The 23,366-nt window shown below is 37.7% G+C and overlaps 1 protein-coding gene across 1 annotated transcript in view; it reads left to right on the plus strand.

Annotated features, from left to right (window-relative positions):
• cacna1ia (calcium voltage-gated channel subunit alpha1 Ia) overlaps positions 1-23,366 on the plus strand; it is a 148,482-nt gene that overhangs the window by 18,645 nt on the left and 106,471 nt on the right. The window contains 1 exon segment of the mRNA XM_043235654.1: positions 15,097-15,352. Within this exon segment, the coding sequence (XP_043091589.1) occupies positions 15,114-15,352 (239 nt within the window). The 5' untranslated portion in view covers positions 15,097-15,113.

Raw genomic sequence — 23,366 nt, forward strand, 5'->3', positions numbered from 1 at the left:
TTTGCAGAGACAGGGCGACTGGATATCATTCATTTTCAGTGAGAGTCGGCGATCTCTGACCAAAAAAGTTGAGCGGAGCTATAGGGTCCATGGATATCAAATTACTTAATGTTAGATAGCTGGTGCTTATATTCTATAGATGGCTTTGTCTAAATACATTTAATTGAAATAAATGAAAAATTAAGAAGCTTTCCAAGTGAAAGGCATCCCAACATTTACAATATCAAGTGAAAAATAGATATTGCATCGATGCTAGGAGATATGTGACGAATAAAAGCAAAATCAAATATCAAAGTGTTTGTTTCTCCGACTGGAATAATTATTTTGGATTATTATTAACATGCGATTGTTGCCTCTAATTTTAAATAGTAAGATCACTGGAAAAGCCTTATTTTGTTTATATGAAGAGATTTAACTTTGTCATATTTCAATTTCACAAAATATTTTTTGTGTTCTTTTGTGCTCTTTAGCATCGCTGTTGAAGAGTAATGAAGATTTACGTATTTTTGAGTGCATGCATGATGCAGATGTCATCAATGTTAGATGACGTTGAAAGATTAATAAATCGCCTCTGAGTTTGTTTGAGCGGTCAGAAGACTGTAGTGCATAATGTAAGCAGAGCCCAGAATGAGCACATACCAAGCACCAGATATAAGTGTAAATGGCTGATGTGAAGTAATTTTGAATCCTATACATACGCTTGGAGCGGTTTTGACTGAACAGTGGCAGGCAGGAAAAGTGTTTGCAAAAGCAGTTTGAAAACAGTCATTATTTTTGCAATTTCATTCAATGCAGTTAATGGTTTAGAAATTACACACTTCACCTTTAAGGAATGAGGAAGGCGTATGAATGCGTAGCGCTGTCATACTAATTCAGATGTAATTAATATGAAGTGGTTTCGGGATGACTTTGTAATAAAATGAGCTTATAAATTTGATCTGTCTGACCTACTGAATCAGTCATTCGTAGAGGAACAGAAATCAAGGTTATAGGGTTCCTGAACACTTTATGCCTGTTCTTGCCGTAGAGCTCTATGTTTTCAGTATATAAAATAAGATGTGTGAGAAAGCCTGATTTACTGTGTGCAAGCCAGGAAACGCTCAAATTATGACTGATTTTGTTATACAATTGCGTGACTGGAAAGTGCTGCCTGTGGTCTGTTCACTCACCGCTGCATCCAGGAATGTACCTGTCAGCGGATCTGTTTATTGTCCCTTTTACTTCATTCCTACATCGGAGCTACTTAGAGCTACAGCGTGCCGCTATGATTTCATCTTTCCCAGGAAAACCGATGCAGTGCATCTTGTCTGCACGAAACACAAAATTTTTTTTTTTCTTCTTTACTCATCAAATGATTCCCTGCAAAATCGTCTTGCACTTTCCTCCTGAAATGGCTACCTACTCTGAACGGCTCTGCTGCACAGATGTAAAATTCAGACCTCACCAACAGTGCCCCTTTTTTTGATATGAGCCGTTTCATTAAATCATATCCTGCCGATATTGACTGTTCCCTAAATAGTCCCAGTCCACATTAAACCCACCGCAGTAACTGCAAACCTAACAATGCATAACTGTGTTATTTCCCGCTGTGAGTTTGCTGGTCTTACGATCTTGTCCACTCCAATCACCTGCAGGTTTCCTTCCTCAGGCGGCACCAACACCTGGTTGCCACGGCAACACCCTCCTAATTGCGCGACTGGACTGGACACGGTGTGATTGTTGTTGCGGTACTTCTGTCTTTTTTATTACCTTTAAGGAATCAGCTTTCCTAAAAGTCAAAAGTGTTTTACCAATCAGCGCAATGCTGTGTGTGTGTTCACGTTTGAGCTCCACTGGACGTGTGTTTATTAGGTGATATGTGAAGGAATGGCTTCCTATGCGTCTCTCTCTTTATCCAGGGAGCTTAAGGGACTGACAGCACCCAGTGGAATGCAGCCATTCTTTGCCTTCACAAAAGAGAGCATGAGCAGTGAACAAAGAAGGTCTTTGTGTCCCTTTCCCACCCTCTTGCCTTCACCCCCTCCTTCCTTCCCTTTCTGTCTTTAGCAGCCTCTCTTTTTTTCCTCTGCAGAGGCCATTGTGCTCTCGAGCAGCGGTGTCAGGAGTCACTAGCGCTGAGCTTGTTCACTCTTTTATTATTTCATTTAGCTTTTCACCTGAGAGTCTGCCAGCGCATACTCCTGTTTAAGCAGAACTTGGTGTACGTATCCACTCAAGATGTTTATTTTAGAAACCGTATGACCAGAACTTGACATTTTTTTCTTTGGAAGTGTTTCTTCAACTAAGGGCACTTTTGGGCCGGTGGCGTTTTAGAAATTCCCTTAAAGCACACTTTTCAAACTTCATTTTATTTGTTTGCTATCAAATGCTGTCAAGGTTTTTTTTTTTCTCCTGGCCTGAACTGTAGTGATTAAATCTTGCATCACCATACCATTTCTTGGAATAAAAAGGCTTTTTTTTGTCCTGATAAAGCGGATTTCATAAAATGCATTTTATGTAGTCTCAATGCACACAATTCAGTAATAATTTCTAAATATTTGAAATTAACAATTGCTTGATTGAAAGTGACTCAGTAGTTTTATTCTGTTCTCAGGTGGTGATTTTTTTTCATTAGTTTCACGTTAGAGGCAGGTTTCATTTCATGTCAGGCATGTTGTTCACTGACACTGTTGTGTGAATAAAACTAATGTTTGATAACTTTATTAGTGTCAAAAATGTTGGCTCTTTTTTATTTAATTATATTCAAATTTTCATATTTCAGATCATCTTTACATGCTGGAAATGGTGTATTTCCGCCTTAGGTTTTATTTGATATATAATTGTCTTTTTTTCAGGCCACATTTTATTTTATTTGACTTATTTCTCATCATCATAGTTTTTTATATATTTTCACATTTTAAGATGGAAAATACAAGGGCTTGGGGGGAATAAACTAGCTCCTACTTCAGAGTAGGTTCAAGTTCTGTAGAACTACCAAACAAAGAAAACATTCACAGTGGCATTTAGCTACCTGTTGTCTGCTAGGTTCTTTTCTCAGCCTTGTTGATACGTAACACTGCAAGTTGTCACAGGAGATTTAGTCACGCTCTTTCAGTCGTGCAAATTGTGTGTTTCTATTTCATCTCCATTATCACGAAACCCACGACACAAAACAAAAACATCTTAGACCACGCAACCTCCGTGCACTGGTTGTTGACGTTTGTAAATACCGCGATTAAAGACGTAGCTGTTGACAGCTTCAGAGCTCTCGCTGCCGGTGTGAATGCAACCAGGAAAACGGTCCGAGGGAGAAATTGGTTCTCAGGAACGACCCTGCTGGCTGCTTTCTTTAACTACGTGGTGCAAAAGAGCCTCGTGTGTCTGTGAAAAGAGTTAACTCAAAACTAATTGTAAATAGCCTTTATAAAAAAGTTAAAATGGTGAAAATCCCTAAGACAAAAAAGTTGCAGTGGTTGAAGAACGACCTATAAACGCAGCCAGTCGTCAGCGTTTCATTTACTGAATAGAGAGGAAATCTTGTTTTCCTTCTCTGGACCTTCCTTTCATCTCCCCCTCTGCATGTGTGCTTGTCTCTTCTGCATGGAACCAACCTTCATCTTTCAGTCCTGTCCTTTTCACGAGAGAATGCTTCATTTTCAAATCCTTATTCAAAGCCAATTTCACAGGACTGGAGGAGAGGGGCAAACCGCTGACGCAGCACAGCGATAGAGGGATGACAGGAAGTGAAGAAGGAAGGAAAGGAAAGTATGGGTAGGGAGAGTGTGCAGAGTCAGGTTGAAGAGCCGAAGATAATGGCGTGGATGTAAATATTAATATAAGAGATTAGAGGTGGGAAGCGGAGTGTGTGAGTGGAGCGACAGCAATTTCCCCTCCTCGCGCAAAGAAATCAGCAATCAGTCCGCTCCAGATCTCATCCGGGCTTTCCATTTCCTGCTTCTAACTTGCTCCGCACTCACAGGTGAAAAAAACCCACTCATCTGCCTCGTGCCAAATGTACATTTTTACATCATTTTTACATGATTAAAACCTGAGTATAGCATGCAGTCCTTTCATTATTCACTCGCCTTCATGTGGTTCCAAACTTTCCAAAAAATGTTATTCACAAAGTCCAAGATTAGAATGATTTTTGATTGATCTGTCTCTTAAAGTGACATTTTTTTGCGTGTAATGTCCATACATGTAGAAATATAGCCTGCTTTGATTAGTAATATGCCTTGCTAAGAACTTCATTTAGACAAATTTACAGGCAATTTACCAAATTGTCCAACCCTAACAAACCATACATTGCTATAAATCTTATTTATTCAGCTTGCAGATGATGTATCAATCTCAATTTCAGAATAATCACCCTTATGACTTGTTTTGTGGTCCGGGATAACATTTGATGTTGCGCAATATGTTTGCTAGTCTATTCATCTCTTGTCAACATTGTGCTCAGCGTTCTTTGTGTTTTACAGTTGCATTATGGCCGTTAAGCAGGTGCTACGCTTGTGATAGAGCATATCGGAGCGATTAAAGCGAGAGAAAACACAGACTGAAAAAAATAAACACTCTTCGCTCCAGGCAAAATATTGCAGCTCCCCTCTCCGCGCCGCTTACTGTGGTGGAAAGATGCTGAACAGGTTGGAGGAGAACAGACGGGGAAGCCAGAATGGATTGATTTTGCTCTAAATGTGGCAGGATGGTTAATTGAGAACGAGAGGAAAGGGAAGGTGAAAGGAAAGGAGCAGTTAGAGGTGGGAAGAAGGGAGGGAAAATGTGAAGTGCCACAACTGAATCACACAAGCGTCTCTCCTGCAACCGAGCAGCACGTGCGAGTGTGTCTGCCGCAGTCACCCCCCTTTCCGTTAAGTACACACACATCCTCTTCTCTCGCTGCCCGATTATATGCATGTTTATGTAAATCAGGTCATTAGGAAGATGCAGCGTGTTCTTCTGTGGTAGGGGCAGATGGAAGATGAGGGAAGGAAATCATTTCCTTCGTTTTTTTTAAACTGGTATAGGAAGTTTGAGCAGTGTGAATGTGAATCTTTTTGAATCTGTTCGCTTAAAAGTTTAGTTCAGATTCAAACAATGATTCGTGCTGTAGTGTACATTTTCGAGCCAGTAGGTGGCGATGGGGGATTTCTTCATAATATTATGAATCCAAAAAAGAGTTAAGTATGATTGTAATTCGGTGAAAACTATACGTTCTCTTTTTTAAGAAAAAATTTGACATGCGAATTAGATCACAAACTAAACACAAATGTATATACCTCATTCCAGTCTGTTTTAAATTGCGTGAGTCTGTCTTTTGGTTACTTTGGCAGTTCCTGACTCTGACATTAAGCTGCTTTGGGATGTGGACTGTTTGGGTTTTTGTACTGAAGGAGAACTCTGGCACATTGTGTTCTCTGCAGCTAAAAGAGCTTTAAAAACTCCTTTATATCGCCGTTCGCCCTCTCACTTTTCTCTTCCTTCCTTCTGTTCCTCGTTCTTTCTCTCTCAAAAGCCTAGACGGTCTATTGAAATGAGTCAATTGAAAGCTCATTTTCCATCCTCTGATTCTTTCCCGCTCATTTGCACCATCGTCTTCTCTCGCCTTCTTTTTTCACGCGAAAGAACTGACGCGCATATGCTAGCATGGAGGCATAAAAGCATACTCTCTGGCTGTCTGGACATATAACACGCTAAACGTGCATTGTCTGTGCATTTTGCATCAGGCTTTCTTTGTAGCAGATTGCAGACACACATGCAGTCTTTGTCATGACAGATGCCAGGCTCATGTTCAACACTCTCATCATCTTCTTTAATGTCACACTGTTCTTGATGTCTTGAATGTCACATTGAGTTTTGCGTAACAGCTGCTGAAAGTTTCTTTGGTTAATTCTTACTCATACCTGCTTTCTAAATCAAAGCAAACTAACATACAGCAGTGCTTTGATACAATCTGTATTGTTAAAAGCGCTATATAAAAAAAAAGTGATTGATTGATTGCTATTTTGTTTTTTAGCCTATGGACGAGTAGCTGTTTGTATTCTGTTTTGCATTGTTGTTTTCTCTTGATAGTTAAAGCTTCTTTTCATGTTTGTGAAATGTGGCACATATCCATCTGTCTGGCAGATATGCAAAAGCATGCACTGCTAATCTTTGAAGTCTATATAAAATGGAACTGCATCATATCCGTTTTCTAAATGCATGTTATTGATTCTATTGTGAACGATTCATCCATGCCTATGTTTCATTTAAAAATACAACCTGGTCTCATGAAAATACGTACCTCTGTGCACTCTTTGTGTTTTTATGTGCCTTACTGCACGTTTTGCCTGTTTCAAAGAGAAATGTCCACAAAGTGACTCTAAAACACAGGTTCACGTGAACCCTGTCACGTTTTTATTACGTTGGTATAGGTATGTATTGCGGCGGCTCAAAATAGAAATATCCGGGGACTGTCGCTAAAAGCTAATGCTCTATCATGTTGGAAATATGCCCTACACTAAATCCAATCCTAAACCTACCCGATAGTGTTAACAACTGCAAAACTGATTTAAAAACGCATTTGTTAATGCAACCGTGCCATTTCTGTTTCCTTTTACACAGATTTAAACTGTTTTATCAAACCGTAGTTACACAGGATTCTAACCAGAGCTCCTCGCCTCTCAAGTACATCTATGTAGTCCGTGATCTACCGAATAAACCTGCAACATATGAAAAACCATAGATATGAAGCTGGATATGTGTGATGCTAACATTCAAAAGCATCAGTTTTCAAATATCCCAGCATAATAATAATAATAATCAAAACTGCGTCTGATTTTTACTGCGTCTAGAGTTCTTTCGGAAACTGCAGTGATATGTACATATTGTATAATTGTATAATTTTATGCCATACCTCTGGTAAAATGCTAGACTTCTCTGAAGTAAAGATTGACAGACTTCTTCAGTGTCAATGTTTTCTTTAAACATTTAAGCTCCAAATTAAAGTTTTTATTCAGATCTGCAAACAGCGGATGAATTGAACCAGACCTTGCTCTACTTTTATGGTTTAATTTGGATGTATGTCATAATATAGAATAAAAGATTTGTGGCTGCTTTCATTAGATTGTGTCTGTAATGGAAATTTAAAGGGGAAATCGAAGGAGCATTCAGTTGGTATGAATGCCTGTGACATGCTATGGTCAAAATTCCTCAGTGATCATGTAAATAAATCAACACTCTTTTTACCTTGCCACCTATTTCAGTGCATGTCTCCTCTCTTTAGTCAAATAGCTGGCTATCTATAAAGATAACGGCAGCAAATTGAAACAGCTCACTGAATGACATAGTTTCAGACTCAGACAGCACATAACAAATTGGTTTTCTTTTCAGCTTTTCTAAGCTGGAGACATTCCAGAAACCTAAATGCAAAAACAGCTAAAAAAAGTGAACATTTCTTGCGATGTGCCGCTTAAAACACTGGCTCATCCAGTTGTGCAAGTTTTAGGGTCATTACTTTGGCAGTTTTTTGGGGGGGATGCTAGACAATGACAATGACTTTTATTATTAAAGTGTTTATTTAAGGACATACAGCTTCTCACGTGTTGTGTTGTATTTTAATCTGTAAATGGAAGCAATTGCCATGTTGTCTCTTTTTGGCATCTTAGTATTATCTGCTGAACATTACGGAGGTGGATAGATTCTTCTTCTGAAAATGCTCTGCTGGCTAATGCTGCATGAGCCAGCCTTAGTGCCAGCCACTTGTCAATCACACCAAGCGCCATGCCGACAGGCCTCTTGGGGGCAGGATTAGTGTACATATACTGACAGGTATAAAAAAGCTGTTATCCTGACAGCCAGGTGTGTCAATTGTAACCTTCATAGTACCAGAATCAGCATTACAGGCATTTGAATACACTCACACACACACCACTTTCTCTTATATCACTGCAGGGCCTTTAAGCAACAAATCAGGCTGGGAATTTAAAATAGCTTCTGCTGAATAAATCTAGTGTCAATGAATGACTCATATTAGGACATTTGAAGAGGATTCCGAGCTGCACTCAATATAGATGTAACCTTAAATGTGACTGTACTCTAGAGGCATAATGTCTTCATTACTCGCTTTTAATACATTAGTATCAATCTGGAAAAAAGTGTATTTTGACCTTTGAGTTAAAATAAGTAAATTTCATTGTATTATTCAATTATTCTGTAAACATTAAGTCTTTTGCCATACACATGGGTTATTGATTCAGTAAAGTATAATCTGATTATTACCTTAAAATAAACCTGACAGTGAGCCAAAAAAATATAGGCTTAAGAAAACTCATTAAAATAGCATGGTATTGTTACTCTGCTTATTCTATACACATTAAAAAGTTCATCAGAGCACTCTCTGATATTGGGTTGAGAAAGCCTCCCCAGAAACTTTAAAGGTTAGACATGCAATTATTAATTGATTTGAATTTAATATATATTTGATTATGTCATTAAGTGACTACTAACTAGAGTTTAATATATATTTTATTATGTCATAAAGTGACTAATAACTAGAACAGTGTGCAAAATTAGCTGCAACAGTCAAAAAGGCTGCCTAGAGGTCTTTATACAAATATATTTAACCAGAGAGTTGGCCAATCAGAATCAATTATTCCAGAAAACATATGGATATATATAGCTCATTGCATACAGTATGACCTTATTCGAAGCAATAGAACATTGCGTTTGTATATTTCATTGTATTAATTAATAGAATTTTATAGATACATATTTTTGTATTAGTGATATTCTAAAGCTTGTGAACTGGCTGCCAGCAGAGCTGCTTTGAGGAAAGCTTTAAATCAGGCTGAAAACATTACTGAGATGTTTTGTTTCTTTTTGACGTGTGTTTAAATGAGGCTTGTTATTTAAGCTGCAGTCATTTTATGGCAGCCCCCTGAATTGAATGAGCCGTGCGTCCGCTGGGCCCCATTTAAATGAGCCTGTCTCTTTTGGTATTATCTAATAAATTCACATTAACACTCCTGGACTTAGTTTCAACTCGGAATCTCTGAATGGTGAGCCCTCTGATGCTAATGCCCCTAAACAATGTTGTGCAGGCCTGGCATAGCAATGCAACTGATATGGCTAATACCGCGAAACAGATTGCGGTAACAAATTACTAATCCACTGGCAACCACTCTCCGGAGCCCTGATGTGACTTAGCTCATTACAGGGGCCATCTCTGAGGAAACAGGGAGGGAGAGGACAGAGACCGCTTGAGAGGGGTCTAGTGCGATCCGGGCACGGTGTTAGAAAGGACAGGATTAGACGTGTAGAACAATTATACTCGAGATTCTTGAAAACCGTAGGCATCTTTGATATTTGTAAAAAAATGCCCCAGGCATATTTGTTTCGCGAAAAATGGCCTAATAAGCCAACATTTGCTGATGATGGTGGCCTGTGACTGCCGTCGCATGCATCGGGTTTGGTTGAAATATGACTGACGTTGTAATTATCAGGGCTGAAGAAAGCTTAGCTTGCCTGTGTTTGTGCTCAGGGCTCGGCACCCTACTGGGCTCTAACTGCAGATGGAGAATATAAACATAAATTGATGTCACACTGTAATTCTACTAAGAATTTCTGACAGACTTTTCTGGCACCCTGTGAAGGCACTAGCTTCTCCGCTGCATTCATGCATTGATAATCAAAAGTGTGCAATGTTTAGTGCTCAATTATAGAGGATGCCGGTTACTTCTGCAAACACACTAAGCAGAGAGTGTGACGTTAATCTGAAGCACAAAGACAGAACAACCAGAGCCGAAAACTTGCTCACGCTCCAGCAGTCAGCACTGCATTCCCATTTCACCTGTATTATTTATTAATCATTTTGAGTTATTTGGGTCCAAAAAACGAATGTAACATTAACCAGTGATGTCAGCGTATGTAGATTTGTTCTTATTTTATTTTCTCCCTCGCTCAAAGGCATTATCAAGTATCGAGGCAAAAAATTGCGCAGTATATAAAAGTAGCTGTTAAAGCTCTGAAAATGACAGTTTACATATGATGCCGGCCAATTTAATCTGCTTAGCACACGGCCAGAGACAAAATGACAGAGCAAGTCTTATTGCAATGCAACTTTTGAAGCTCCAAATTGAATTGTAAGGCAGCCAACAACCTCACAATGGCAGTTTTGAGCATGTGAAAACCCAAGACTGGCCAAACATAGCTGTCAGCGCAGTCAGGTACTGACTAACCTCTTAATCACAATAAAGCAGCCATTACATTCCAGAGAGCATTTTTTTTTACTGTTTTATGCACTTCGCTATTGTAATGAATTTTGCAGAGTCACGCACGTGTTAATGTTGCTTCTTTGCAGGATAACCGGGAATGCAAAGCTGGCCTACGTGCGATATCCATTCAATAACAGCAATCAGACAGTTATAATGATTGCTGACATTTCCGTGCATTTCCGTTTGATTGCAAGGCCATAACCAGAATTACTGATTATTTATGTTTGTGTGCTGTTTAAATGATTCAACATCAAATTGTACAAATTACGTGATATTTGGCAGAAAATATTCAATGTGATTTTTTTTTTCTGAATATTGTGTCATGTAATTTAAAATACAGGCTATTCAAATTCGCGCAGCAGTCTTGTATTTTGATTCATTATTACGATTGCATTCATTTACGGGGTTGACATCCACATTCTACAAGCGAGCTCACAAACAAATTTTCTGCATTTATACACATTGTTAATAAACAAAGTGTGTGCATATCAGCGACATTGAGTGATGATTTGAAATGGCTTTTTTTTTGTATAAATTAGTGTTAATCTTCACATTAACACATTTACATTGTTCATTCAAACTGATTCATGCATGCGTGTGTGTGTGTGTGTGTGTGTATACGTATATATAATGGTATTGCTCAGCATGTAGTTAGTAATGTTTCTGTTATTAAAGCAGATAAACTTATCATGTCGCTATTAGTAGAAATGCTGCTTCCGAACACTGTTGAGAAACATGCAATCTCTCTCTTTCTCTTTCACTAATAACAGGATCCCACACACCTGTTGTCAATTCACATGCACATTATTTATATCGGCTCTCAGCTGTGTTTCAGTTGTTTCTGCCTCTTACAGTTTCACTTGTTGTGCATATGTTGAATATTTGAAAGAAAAAAACAAAAAAAAACATTGTTTAATAGATTTACAAAATCAGTTCTTGAACTCAAGGACAGTTAATTTGTTGATAGAATGAATCTCTGTTATAGAGGAGAGAAATTCAGACATGAGAGGCAAATAAAGAAATGGAGAAAGCCAGTCAGATGCTGCGGCCTTGTTGTAGCTTTTTGCTATGTAAGTGCTATCCAGGGAGAACAGTGATAAAAAGGCGCATGCACCCTGGTCTGAAGGGATTTAAAGAGCTTTTTGTATGTGTGTGTACGTCTGGTAAAAATATCAAAAGACTTTAATGTGTTTGGCTATTTCGTTCAAGCTACAGCTTTTACTTTCTCTCTCATTCTCACACCCTCTCTCGCCCCATTCTCTCGTTTGCAATCTTTCTTTATCACCCTTTACTGCTTAACTTGGGGTGTTAGCGATGGCACTGACCAAGGTCAAACATGTTCTGATGTGTATGGGCACAGCACACAAAAACATCTATATATATTTCTGACACAGACCTCTTTTCAAAAGAGAGGCATATATCAGAAGACCATAGCAGAACTTGCCAGTGAAAGAATCCTTTGATTATATAAAATATATATAAGTAGCTAATAAAAGCATAAATTATAAGTATAATTTAAATTTGTAATATACACATATTAAACATAGATGTATAAAATGTTTGTAAGTTTATATTAAATGAACTATAAATGTAAATCTGTTCAGTCAAGTACAAAGACAGCGCTCTGATACAGCTGTGTCTCACATCTATTCATGTGATATTGCTTATATTTACAAAATCAAAAATGTAATAAATCATGCAGTGTGTATATATATATATATATATATATATATATATATATATATATATATATACATGATGACTTTATTTGCAAAAAACAATTTTTTTTTTTTTAATTTTCAAAAATCAGTTTTTTTTTTATTAGGTTTGTTTTATTGTGTTTAGTTTCGAAAAGGTTTGAATTAACATCTAAGATGCTCATTATGGCCTATTTGAATGGATTCAGCAACACACTATTTTTATCTCTTTAAATGGAAATGAGCCACTGTTATCAGAACAAGGCCGTGTTAACTGTTTGTACCTCAGAGACAGGTTTTGACAGTCATGTCTATTGCTCTGAAATAATACGTTTTACAGTCATTTCATTTTAAACTTCTGACATTCATTTTTCTGAGCGCACATGTATATGAATCAAACTCACAGAAAATGTCAAATACACCCAATATTATGCTAAAACCAAAAGTTACAAAAACACAATTGGTTATATCTGTTATGCTGGTTATAGACCTTAACGTGAAACAATTCTTGTAATAATTAATACGAGCCAGAGTTTCTATTTTTGGGGTACTGTTCTATTTCAGTTTTGCTAACAGTGTTGAAAAATCATAATCAAAAATCATTCCCACGTGACCATTTGCAAATGTTTAACTGTAAGGTAAATTTGTGCCTAGGTTAAAGGTGTTTTAGCGTGCAGCTAATTTGAACAGAAGCATCAGCACAATCTCTCAGGGGCTTCCTGCAGCTCGTAGCGTTGAATGTGAAAGTGTGTCTATTGTCCCATTAGGAGTGCTAATGTGTTTTAGCGTTAACACACAAGAGAGAGACTTACCACGGCGCTCTCCCTGCAAGAGTGAGACGAGAGGGAGGCAAGAGCAGGAGAGGAAAGAGATTAAGATGCTATGAAACTTTTGAGGAGATGATGAGAAACTCAGAATGAAGCAAATTAGCAGAGTGAGATTTGACAGTAAGAATTAATGCGAGATAGACGAACAGGAAAAACAGCGCAGTGCAGTCCTGTTGTTATCCTCTCGTACCCTTTCTCCTTTCTCTAAATTGGCTGCAGTTGAATTTCTTCTGCTTAGCTGTATTTACAGTCATAATGGCCGCAAATAGAGGCTTTTTAGATGTTGGCACCTCAGCATCTACTCGGGAAGAGGGGAAAAAAGGGAGAAACCGCAAATTAGATTCGGCTCATCACCACAGCAACACTGACAGTAGGTAGATTTGGTGTTCCAGGACAAAAGGAAAGTGGCTTGTTAGATTTAATTGAAGTGAGCGGGGCTAATGGAACCTCATGGAGTACCGCAGGACTTCACTGAGATACGCAGTCAGGTGAGGGATGCAGAAACTCATCCACGCTTCCGTCTCTTGCTTTATGAGTCACTGTGTGCAGCGAGTGAATGAACGGCGATGTAGCGCAATATGCTGCTGCATTCATTACGGATTTGGAGTTGTTTTTATTCCAGTCCTCATGAAAGCCGAGCAGATGATAGAGCAGCTCAGCGCTGGCACATGAACATGGCACCAGCACAATATGAGCAAATCGAAAGTTATCTGTTTGCGTGTTGCTGGTATTTCGGGATGTCTAGGTTTATGGAGAACATCGGTAGGGTTCCAGAAGTAAGAAAAATGCCAATTTTCTCCATAGAGAAACCTGTTTTTTTAGCAATAATGTATGATCCTTCAGCACAGGCTTTTAATATGCTTTGAGATTTAAGCAATAGTTTGCTTCTGCAGATCTCAAGACGGGAACTTTTTTTTAACATTGTTTAAAATAAAATGTGTCTAATAGTTTAACTTTTGGAACTAAATTTGGAATCTATTAAATTTTATTCATGTTGTTCAATATTAATATTTGTCTCAGTATTCATTTTATTCTGTTACTGGAGGGAAACTGTTTTCCACATGTTTGTTAGACTTAAAGAATTAATGCAAATTTCACAAGGATATGAAATATAAGTTTTAATGTTGTCAGTTTTTACATGGTGCTGCTTTTAGCACATAAATTGCAGTAAAATCAGTAAAATCTTAAGTCATTCATTCATGAATAAATATATATATATATATATATATATATATATATATATATATATATATATATATATATATATACTATAAAAATAACTAGAACTTTATAACTTAACTACAACTATAGAAATGTGACTTTAGTTATTGGTCCAAGAGGCTTTTCAGCATTTCAGCAACTAATAGGTAGAAGACAACAACAGAAGTTATAAAAATATATATATATATATATATATATATATATATATATATATATATATATATATATATATATATATATATATATATATATACTATTTGATATTAATTCTGAAGTTGCGCTCCTTACGTCTTGTTTCTTTTTAAGGCATTGAAAAGTCAGACATGAGCTAAATGGGATTCTCTGTCAGACTGCTAAAAGAGGTTTGATTATGAGTTTAAAACTCTAAAACTAGCAGTTTTGGACTTTGGTAATCTGTAAACACAATAGGATAATATCTTCTCAAATGCTAGAAAAGGTTTGTTGTGTTTCCCGTCTTCCTTTACACATCGCCCACACATTCTACAATAAACATTATTCTGGTCTATGTTCAATTTGAAATCCAAGCCATTTTCATATAACAGAATTTGTGACCTCTGCAGAGGCTGAGTGGATATTATTAAAAAAATGTGTACTATTTACTATGAATTTACTCTATTACCAATATTGTAAAGTTATTTTTTTTCCAATCAATACCATTTTAACACCCAGCCTTACCCACATAAAAAAAACTTTGAAAAAGTTTAAAGGTAAAAAAGTTTGTAATTCTTAAAGCAAGTAAGCTTTACTTGCTTTAAGAATTACAAACTTTTTTCCAGAAGAAAAATATAAAGAAAAAATATATATATTGAATGTCACTGCTTGCACACCAAGGTGACTTCTTCCATTGCTAATAATGCTAGCAATAAGCAGTGAAATTCTTGTCTGACTTCCGCAGTGCTGTTCAATATGTATTTTTTTCCCCTCACTACACCTGAGTTCAGCTCCTGTTATTAGTTTCTTTAAGCCTTTGTTTACAGAAAATAAGTATGATTTGCTATAAATGTACGCAAGTATAATTGACCATATGATTTACTTTATTATCTGTATGAGCTAATAATTAATACCAGAATACTAATACCTCTTTTTCGTCTTTTTCCTCAGGCCGCTGCTCCGTCGCCATGACGACCGAGGAGTGTCCCGTGCCGCTTGGCGTGAGCCAGGTGGGGGCGGGGCTGTGCGAGGACTTCGGCCCCTCTCAGGGCGATGACATCATCGAGGAGGTGGGGCCGTGCGATGATGCGGGCAGTGACCTCAGCACTTTGGTCGTGCCGTTTCCCGAGCTGGCGCCAGTGGTTTTCTTTTGCCTCAAGCAGACCACCTGCCCGCGCAGCTGGTGCATTCGCATGGTGTCGAGTCCATATCCTTTAATAGCCGGCGCTCCGGGGTCGTGAGTAGAGCGTGACTTCTAACAATGGCTATGGGTTGACTTGGAGTAAAGGTGGTATCTAATTGACACAATAGCCAGTTGGCTTAATCCAGCTTCATACTGCTGTGGAGTCAGCAAGGCAGTGATTAAGTGCTGTGAGATCGCAGTGACAAGCTGATCTAAACACACTCCGACTGACAGCTTGGCGGTTGCGCATGTCGTCGGTGACGACGAGACTTTTGCGAGTTGTCGACAGTGACATTGAATTGCAATGTCAACATGTGAAAGCTCAACTGGAACATCGAGCCACATAGAGTATGAATTTGCGCAGTTGAATAATACATTATCACTTTAAAACATTTATAAACCACTTGAATTACATAGGTAAGGGTTTAAAGTGCATCGATAATGCTTCCTTGGCGTACTTTGCAAAGCAGGACTCAGTCTTCTCTGTCGTTTGAAGCTCGCAAGTTGATTTTTCTTCCCTTTTTGTGCATTTCTGCCAGCTAGCCGTGGCTGCCTTGGGGACTCAGACTCCTTTGGAAAGTGTCTTAAATCGAATTTCACGTCTTTTTCGTTGGTTTGGCTGACACTCTCATTTGGCTGGGCTCAGTGAAAGCCATTTATACACGATGGGCACAGGTCTTCTTCGGCCCATAGAGGCCCGAGCCTCCCATTGCTTGAACAGCCACTGGGCGCTAATCAGCACGGCTAGCTGTTACTGCAAAGTTCGAACGCTGTTGTCTCCAGCTGCTAGCCAGGCTAGTGAAATCTGCAAACAGAGGCACTTTCTGAGAAGACATTAGCGCTCACACATCTCCACGCAGCATGCTAAATTTATTTCAATGCCTTAATGGGATGTCTCCGTAACTTGTTATGATTTTATTACATGTAGGTAGCGAAGGGAGGGGGGGAGAGGGGATGAAGCGATCCTTTGATGACTTTATTAATGGTCAGAAGTGTGCTGAGATTAATTTTACATGCTTTAAAGAACAGAGGACATTCGAGGCGCAAATATTCAATGCTGTTGAGGCAGAAACACATTTCACACTTCTGGGAAACCAGGGGCTTATTGATTTCATATGGTTTACATTTCAGAAATATTGAAATTAAAGTGGAGTACTCTTTATCAAGCCCAAGGGGCAATTTGCTAATTATTTAGTAATAAGAGAGATTAGATAAGGGAGGAAAGAGAGGAAATTATCTCCCCCTCCTTTTCCTGCATATTTAATATGTTGGCAAAATGAATCATTATCTTTTTAATAGTTTTTGCACATTGTTGCCCTTGTCAAAACACTTTAATTGGTGATTTAGAGTTTTAGATATGCAGTCTCAGAGTGTTTGCTGTCACTTTATTTGCGTTCAAGGTACAGTGCATTACATACTGTTTGACATTTGTTATGCCTAGTGAAATGTATAGAAGAATTTTACTCTTTAACATTGGAATTTTTTAGCATTTTGAGGATGATTTATCCGCTAGCACTTTAACTATGAAGTGGCAATATGAAGGTTTGGATTTAAAAAGATGTTAAAGTTCCATGTAAAACAAAACATTTTTTCTTTCTCCTCTTTCATTTTTTTCTACATTTTTTTTTTAAATCTGTTTTCGTCTGTAGAACACAAAATTAGAATTCACTGTTCTTTAAAAGGTTGGGGTTGGTTACATTTTTTAAATGCTTTTGAAAGAAAATTTTATGCTCATTAAGACTGCATTATAAATACAATAAACAATACTGTTTAGAATTGAAAATAACATTTCTGTTTTAACATTTTAAAGTGGGGTATATCAATTTAATGTGTCCTTTATGAAGAACAGCATTAATTTATTGACTTTTTGTATAGTGTAATTGCAAATAAAGTTCTAAGTGTAAGAAAAAATATTTGCAATATGGTAATGTTTTTAAGTGTAGCATACTTTTTGTCAGCGCACATACTTTTGGCTGTTTTTGGGCTTAAACTGCATAATTTTTGTACTGATTTTCAGTGAATCGCTTGGTTTAAATTTAGGTCGGTTCTTCATACAAAGCAACTGCACGGCATATGTAACAATAAATGTAACACACAAGTCAAATTATCCGGTTTTGCTTTCATAGTCATTTCGTCATTTTTGCAGCTTAGAAGCTATGATTGCTTAATTATAATTGGATGGAAAAATCTCTCCTTTTCACAAAAAAATAAAACGATGCCATGCGCAAAATTCTTAATTTGTCCAAATGACATTACTTTATGACACAGAGCAGTGTTCTGGTTGATTACATTTATTCTGAACCATTTCAGCATAATTTTAGTGGAAAAGAAAAGGGATTGATCATCCCTTGGCCTAAAACTGTCCACTTTTTGCGAATTCGAAAAGTGTGTGACTGTGTATGCATTAACAAAATAACATTTGTCAGATCCAGCGATCTGTCAATTCTGTCTGGAGAGACCCAAGAATCTGGAACAAAACATTCAGCCACCTTAAATTGGCTCATTGTAATGCCCCCTAGACATCAGTCCCCTCCCGCAGCAAACAAAGTATGACAACGCCCGTCATCACAGTGCCCTAATGGAATAATGATATTCCAAACCTTTGACTCCCGATACGAGAGGCAAAATTAAAACCTGTCAACACTTCCAAAACCATTTAGTATCGGTTTTCAATCTATATGCTCGTTCCTTCTTTCAGTCTTCCTCATCTGTAGGCCTTTGTCAACAAAATCTCAAATACCTCTATGTTTTTCGTCTTTGTTCTTTATACAAAAGGTCTTGGCTGTAGATGGTAGGATAGGATGATGAAATAATTGCTATTCTTAGTTTTAATATGTAGTATTTGAACAGTGGCTTGATTGCTGCAGGATGTCGCTCTCTGGATTTCCATGAGCCTTGATTTCTCTCTATCTCTCTCTCTGTAATAAAGGTGTAGCTAATAGACCTCGATCCCTCCTCACACATCACTTTGTCTGTGCCAGGCTGTCTAATTCAGCCCCCGTGTGTCCTGAAGAAGGTTCAGGAACACGAGGTTAATACTAATCTCCAGTCCTGACCAGTCTGTGTTGCTATGACAGCTCATCACACAGATAAGACTGATGCTCGCTCACCTTCTCAACCTGCCTCTGCCTGTGTCTCTCATGTTCCTGAATCCTCTTTTAACTCTTTCTCTCTCCCCATAGGCTTTTTCAAAGGCTGACGGATCTTAAAGGGATAGTACATGCCAATAATGAGCATTCTGTCTATATTTAGCCTTCTGATGTTTTAAACGTGTTTTAGAAATAGAAATCTTTGCTATGCGACAGCATGGCCATATAGGCTGTGTGCCAAAAATAGGACTAAAATCGCTCTCTATGACTTGTATAATATATTTGTACTTTTTTTTAAGATCATACAGTATAATGATTGAGATTGAAATTTAGGTCATTGTTCACTTGTACACTACTGTTTTGAAAAGCAGTTTCTTGTGCACATAAAGTAGGCATTTTTGATCGAAATATAGTAAAACCCATAATATTGTGAAATCAGAACCCCATAAAATTGTACATTTAGAAAATAACTGCTTTCTATTTTTAATATATTTCAAACTCTAATTTATTATTGTGATGCCATTTTTTTTTTTTTTTTTTTACCATTTTTTAATGAATAGCAAGTTTAGTGAACATTTAAAAAAAATCTATACTGTCACTACTTCTGATTAGTTTAATAGTTTGAAAAAACAAAAAACATCCCTTTCTTTCAAAAATTAAACGGACCTCAAATTTAAAAAAAAAAGATTTATAATAATTCAAAAACTTTCTACTTTTGTGTCCTGCATAACAGATAATGTGAGTATATCTTGCTACATTTTTTGGTTGAACTGTCTCTTTAAGAGAAATCAGCCTCTTTCTGTCTTGGGCCTTCTTTCTCTCTTTTTTCTTTCCCTCCATCACCTCTGTGTCTTTCCTCACCAGGCACTCAATAAGAACTCTCTGGTGTGTGATTTATGTCACAGCATGTTAAAATAATTACTGAGGACTACCATCTCTCGCTGCCTATAGCTCTCCTCCCCTCCCTCCTCTTCAACGCTATTTGTGTGCGCAGTAAATCCAGGCCGACCTCAGATCAGTCCAGAGTTCTGCAATAATGGAGCGTTAGAGTCAGTATATGTTGAGTGATTGTATCGCACCCTAATTTTTGTTGGTACAGCTGACTTGAGCGCAGCAATCCACCAGAATCATTAACCTGTTATCTCAGAGAAACAGTTCATACAAAAATGAAAGTTGTTCCAAACTTCTATGACTTTATTTCATTTGTGGAATGCAAAAGATATATTTAGATAGATATATTATAGATATATTTATTGTATAGCTGCAATTAATTGAAAAAGGGACTATAAAAGTAGTTCATACAACTTGTGAGTCTCTCAAAGCAATTATTATAGTATTATTCATGAAAGGTCCTGAACTTTAAGATTATGGTAATGATATTTGTATGATGCCTCAGACCCCATTCTTTGTAGTAACATTAAAAAGTGAAGCGAGAGGCTTCCATGAAATGTCATCTTTTTGTGCTTCATAGAAGTCATTCAGGTTTGAAATGACATGAAGGTGAGTACTTGATGACAGAATCTTCATTTTTGTGTGAAATATCTATTTAACATACAGGAGCTTTGACCTTTTAAAGTGAGCAGCTTTTTTTTTTAAATATATATATAAATGATGCCGCTCTGAGGCAAATATGCTAAATCTCATCTCAAGTTCTGGATTGAAGTTCAAAAAAGGAGTGCTTTATCTTCATCGATGTCACTAAAATGCTGTTGCTCGTATCCGTCTCCTGTCTAAGAAACAGATGGCGTTGTAAAATTTTATTTGATACAGTAAAGGTGTCAGACAACTGAGGTGTGTTGGAGTAACAGCCGTGTGGGTGATGTACAGGAAACACAGCAACAAATGCATGAGATTTTGGTGTGTGTTTTTAATTTCACAGACATTTCTCGGCCCGTTTGAAGTGAGATTCTGTTTTTCAGGTGTTCGATTTTGCTGGCGGAGCTAGAAAGTGTTTAGGCGCTTGTTTCTTGTGGTGATGGGATGTGTAATCTGCTTTCTGTCTTCTCTGAGCTCAAATTGGAGATTCTAAATGGTGTTCTGTGCTAACAAATGTATTTTGTGCTGTTGCCATTGACCCACAGTTCATATTTTCTAAAAGCGGATTTGTCTTCAACACAAATAGACACACACACACACACACACACACACACACACACACACACACACACACACACACACACACACACACACACACACACACACAAAAATAGTAGACTGGCTTCCTGGTCCATCTGTGACTGTTTTAAAAGCTTTCAAGGCTGTGGTCTCAGGGCACTGTGTTGAACAGCCGTTTGAACAGATTGTTTTCCTTCAAACAGCACCTCTAAATGCCTGCACACACTTTCTCAGACACACTCACACTTCTGTCATGTAGGTGTATCTTCATGGCTCTTATGGATTATTGGCATCAGTAGTTTCACAGCACCTCTTTCTTGACCGTATTGGCATGATACGGCTCTGGGTCGTAGCAGAACTGATAGTCTTGAATTTTCAGTCTGTTTATTTGTCATGTTGGGTGAGTATCAGTGATCAGGGGTATCGGGTAAAAACTATATAATACCAATGTATCATGTTGCATTCATGACTTTTAAAAGACCTTTGACTTTAAATGCTTGTTTCAATTCTAAACAGATTGTTTTTACATTAAGACATTGACAGAAATAAGTTTAGTTTTAGCATGGCATGTTCACCAGCATTCACCAAGACTTCCTTGGTTGACCAATACTGGCTATTTTCTCTTTGTCTCAGTAAAAGCCAAAAAACCATCATATACGAATTCCTGCAGGTCTAAGCAATTTTTTAAGCAGGCTTGCCTTTATGAAAATTGATTTTTTTTTTCTGAAAAAGATTGCCCACAATTTTTATCTTGGCACAGAATTTATGAGTGTAAGCAAATGTGTGATTTGAATACTTGAACCTGAACTCATGCAAGAAAAAAAAACTGAATATAGGATGGCACTGGTGATTACCGATTAGTGCCTGGTTTGGTATTTCGATGGAAAATTGCTTTGAATTCTTTAGGCATTATAGTAATTAGTGTCAACAAGTATGCTTTTCAATCCTTGACTATATAATACTTGACAGTTTACTTGACTCTAAGCCATTTTAACTAAATTAAAAATACAGAGTGACTGATGCAATCTTTGCCATGAAATGAAACGGTTTGTTTTGTAAATTATTGATTGTCGCTTTTAGCATTAAAGTCTCACGAAACAATATTTAAACTCACATTATACCTTTTATACATAAAATAGTGCTCATAATCAGTACCTAAGATTATAATTGCAATAGTTTGTACGTTCTTGTTCCAGCCGTTGTAGAAATGGAAACCGTATCTAAAATTAAATCCCCTGTTGCTCCTTGTGTATCGCCTTTGTAGCTAGTTGAGACAAAAACTGTAATTAACACGGAAAAGATTCCTTTCATCTCATGTCATGGCATTGTGTCTGTTTAGTACAATTTTTTTTTTTAAAGGAATTATGATAGGGTTTCTTGCTGTTCATGTTATGAACATTGAAGTGTATCAGGTCAGCTGGCATTTAGCTCGGCCTCATTCGCGTTTTCTCTCAAAAACAAATAACATTTCCATTAAACTTACTGTGGCCCTCCTCTGAATGAGATAAAATGTGCGTAGAAAAAGAAGAGTGGATGAAGTCTGCTTTGCTCTGTGCGTGTGTGTGTGTATCTAAAGGAGGTCAAGACTGCTGTCTGTTAAAACTCTGTCAATAAACAGGTAGGAGGACCGCTGAGTCTCTAACTGTGCTGTTGGCAGGGGCTGTTATAGGCTGTGCCCAGAGCAGCATGAAGCAGTGACAGATAGAGAAGGAGTATGAACAACAGACAAAGGCAAATGGAAGGGAAGAGGCTGTGTGAAGAGAAGGGGCTAGAATACAGTATTTACTCCCAGAGGAAAAGCATGAAGAGAGATGAACAATGTCTGTGTTTGCCCTACTCACTGACCTTTCACCTTTAGTGGAGCCAAGCCACCGATCTGCTCATCGCACACAGATAGAGAGGGATAGAAGGAGTAAGAGAACAATCAGTGAACCATGGGAGTTGGCTGAAATGGCAGTGCTTTGTCACTGTCAAAGCGACTGGACCAGACCTCCTCCTGCGCTACAGTAATGGTGCAGACAGCACACCGGGCGCATGTACAGTATGCGCAGATACACATGCAGTTATGCATTTATTCATACCACTGCATGTGATGTATGTGCATGTATTTATATGTGCATAAATAACTGCATGCTCTCATACTCAGTCTTAAAATGTGCTATATTTTCTTTAATGCATTTAGATTTTTTACTTTTAATTGTCATTGTTCTTAATGCCGATTCATTCTAATATGTTTATTTGCTGTTTAGGAAACACTTATTATTATCAATATTGAACAGTTTTACTGTTTCATATTTTTGTGGTTAATGTGGTCCTTTTTTAAGATTCTTTGATCAGAAGATCCATCTTTTATTTGAAATAGGAATCTCTTTTTCTCCAGTGTTTTTTTTCTTTTGATTTGGGGGTAAAGTTTCTGGACACGTTTTTGAAAGATTTTGTGAGATTCACATATGTTCAGCGTTGCATATAACAGGGCGTCTGTGAGTGTCTGCAGAAAATTGCAGCCAGGTTATGCAGGGCTTGTTACACCGACATCAAGGGTCCTGGCTTTTTTTTTGGAAAGCAGCAAGCAGAGAGAAAAAAAAACTGTGGGCTCCTAATCCACAGCTTTTCATACTAGCATCTGTCGTCTTAGACCTGTGGAGAACAGTAGTCAAGATATTCATTCCCACTGACCCCGGATCAGTCGACCTACTGTTCCCAGTGAAATCCAGTTCTCTGGGTGTCAGAGGATTAATCAGAGGGAGAAAATCCTCACACATTCATACAGTATTCAGATTACTGTCTCAGAGCTGTCAGCTTGGAGCGAAGAGAGAGAAATATGTTTGATGTTC

This window comes from Puntigrus tetrazona, chromosome 3 (genome assembly GCF_018831695.1).
Source record: "Puntigrus tetrazona isolate hp1 chromosome 3, ASM1883169v1, whole genome shotgun sequence".
In the NCBI taxonomy this organism is placed as follows: domain Eukaryota; kingdom Metazoa; phylum Chordata; class Actinopteri; order Cypriniformes; family Cyprinidae; genus Puntigrus; species Puntigrus tetrazona.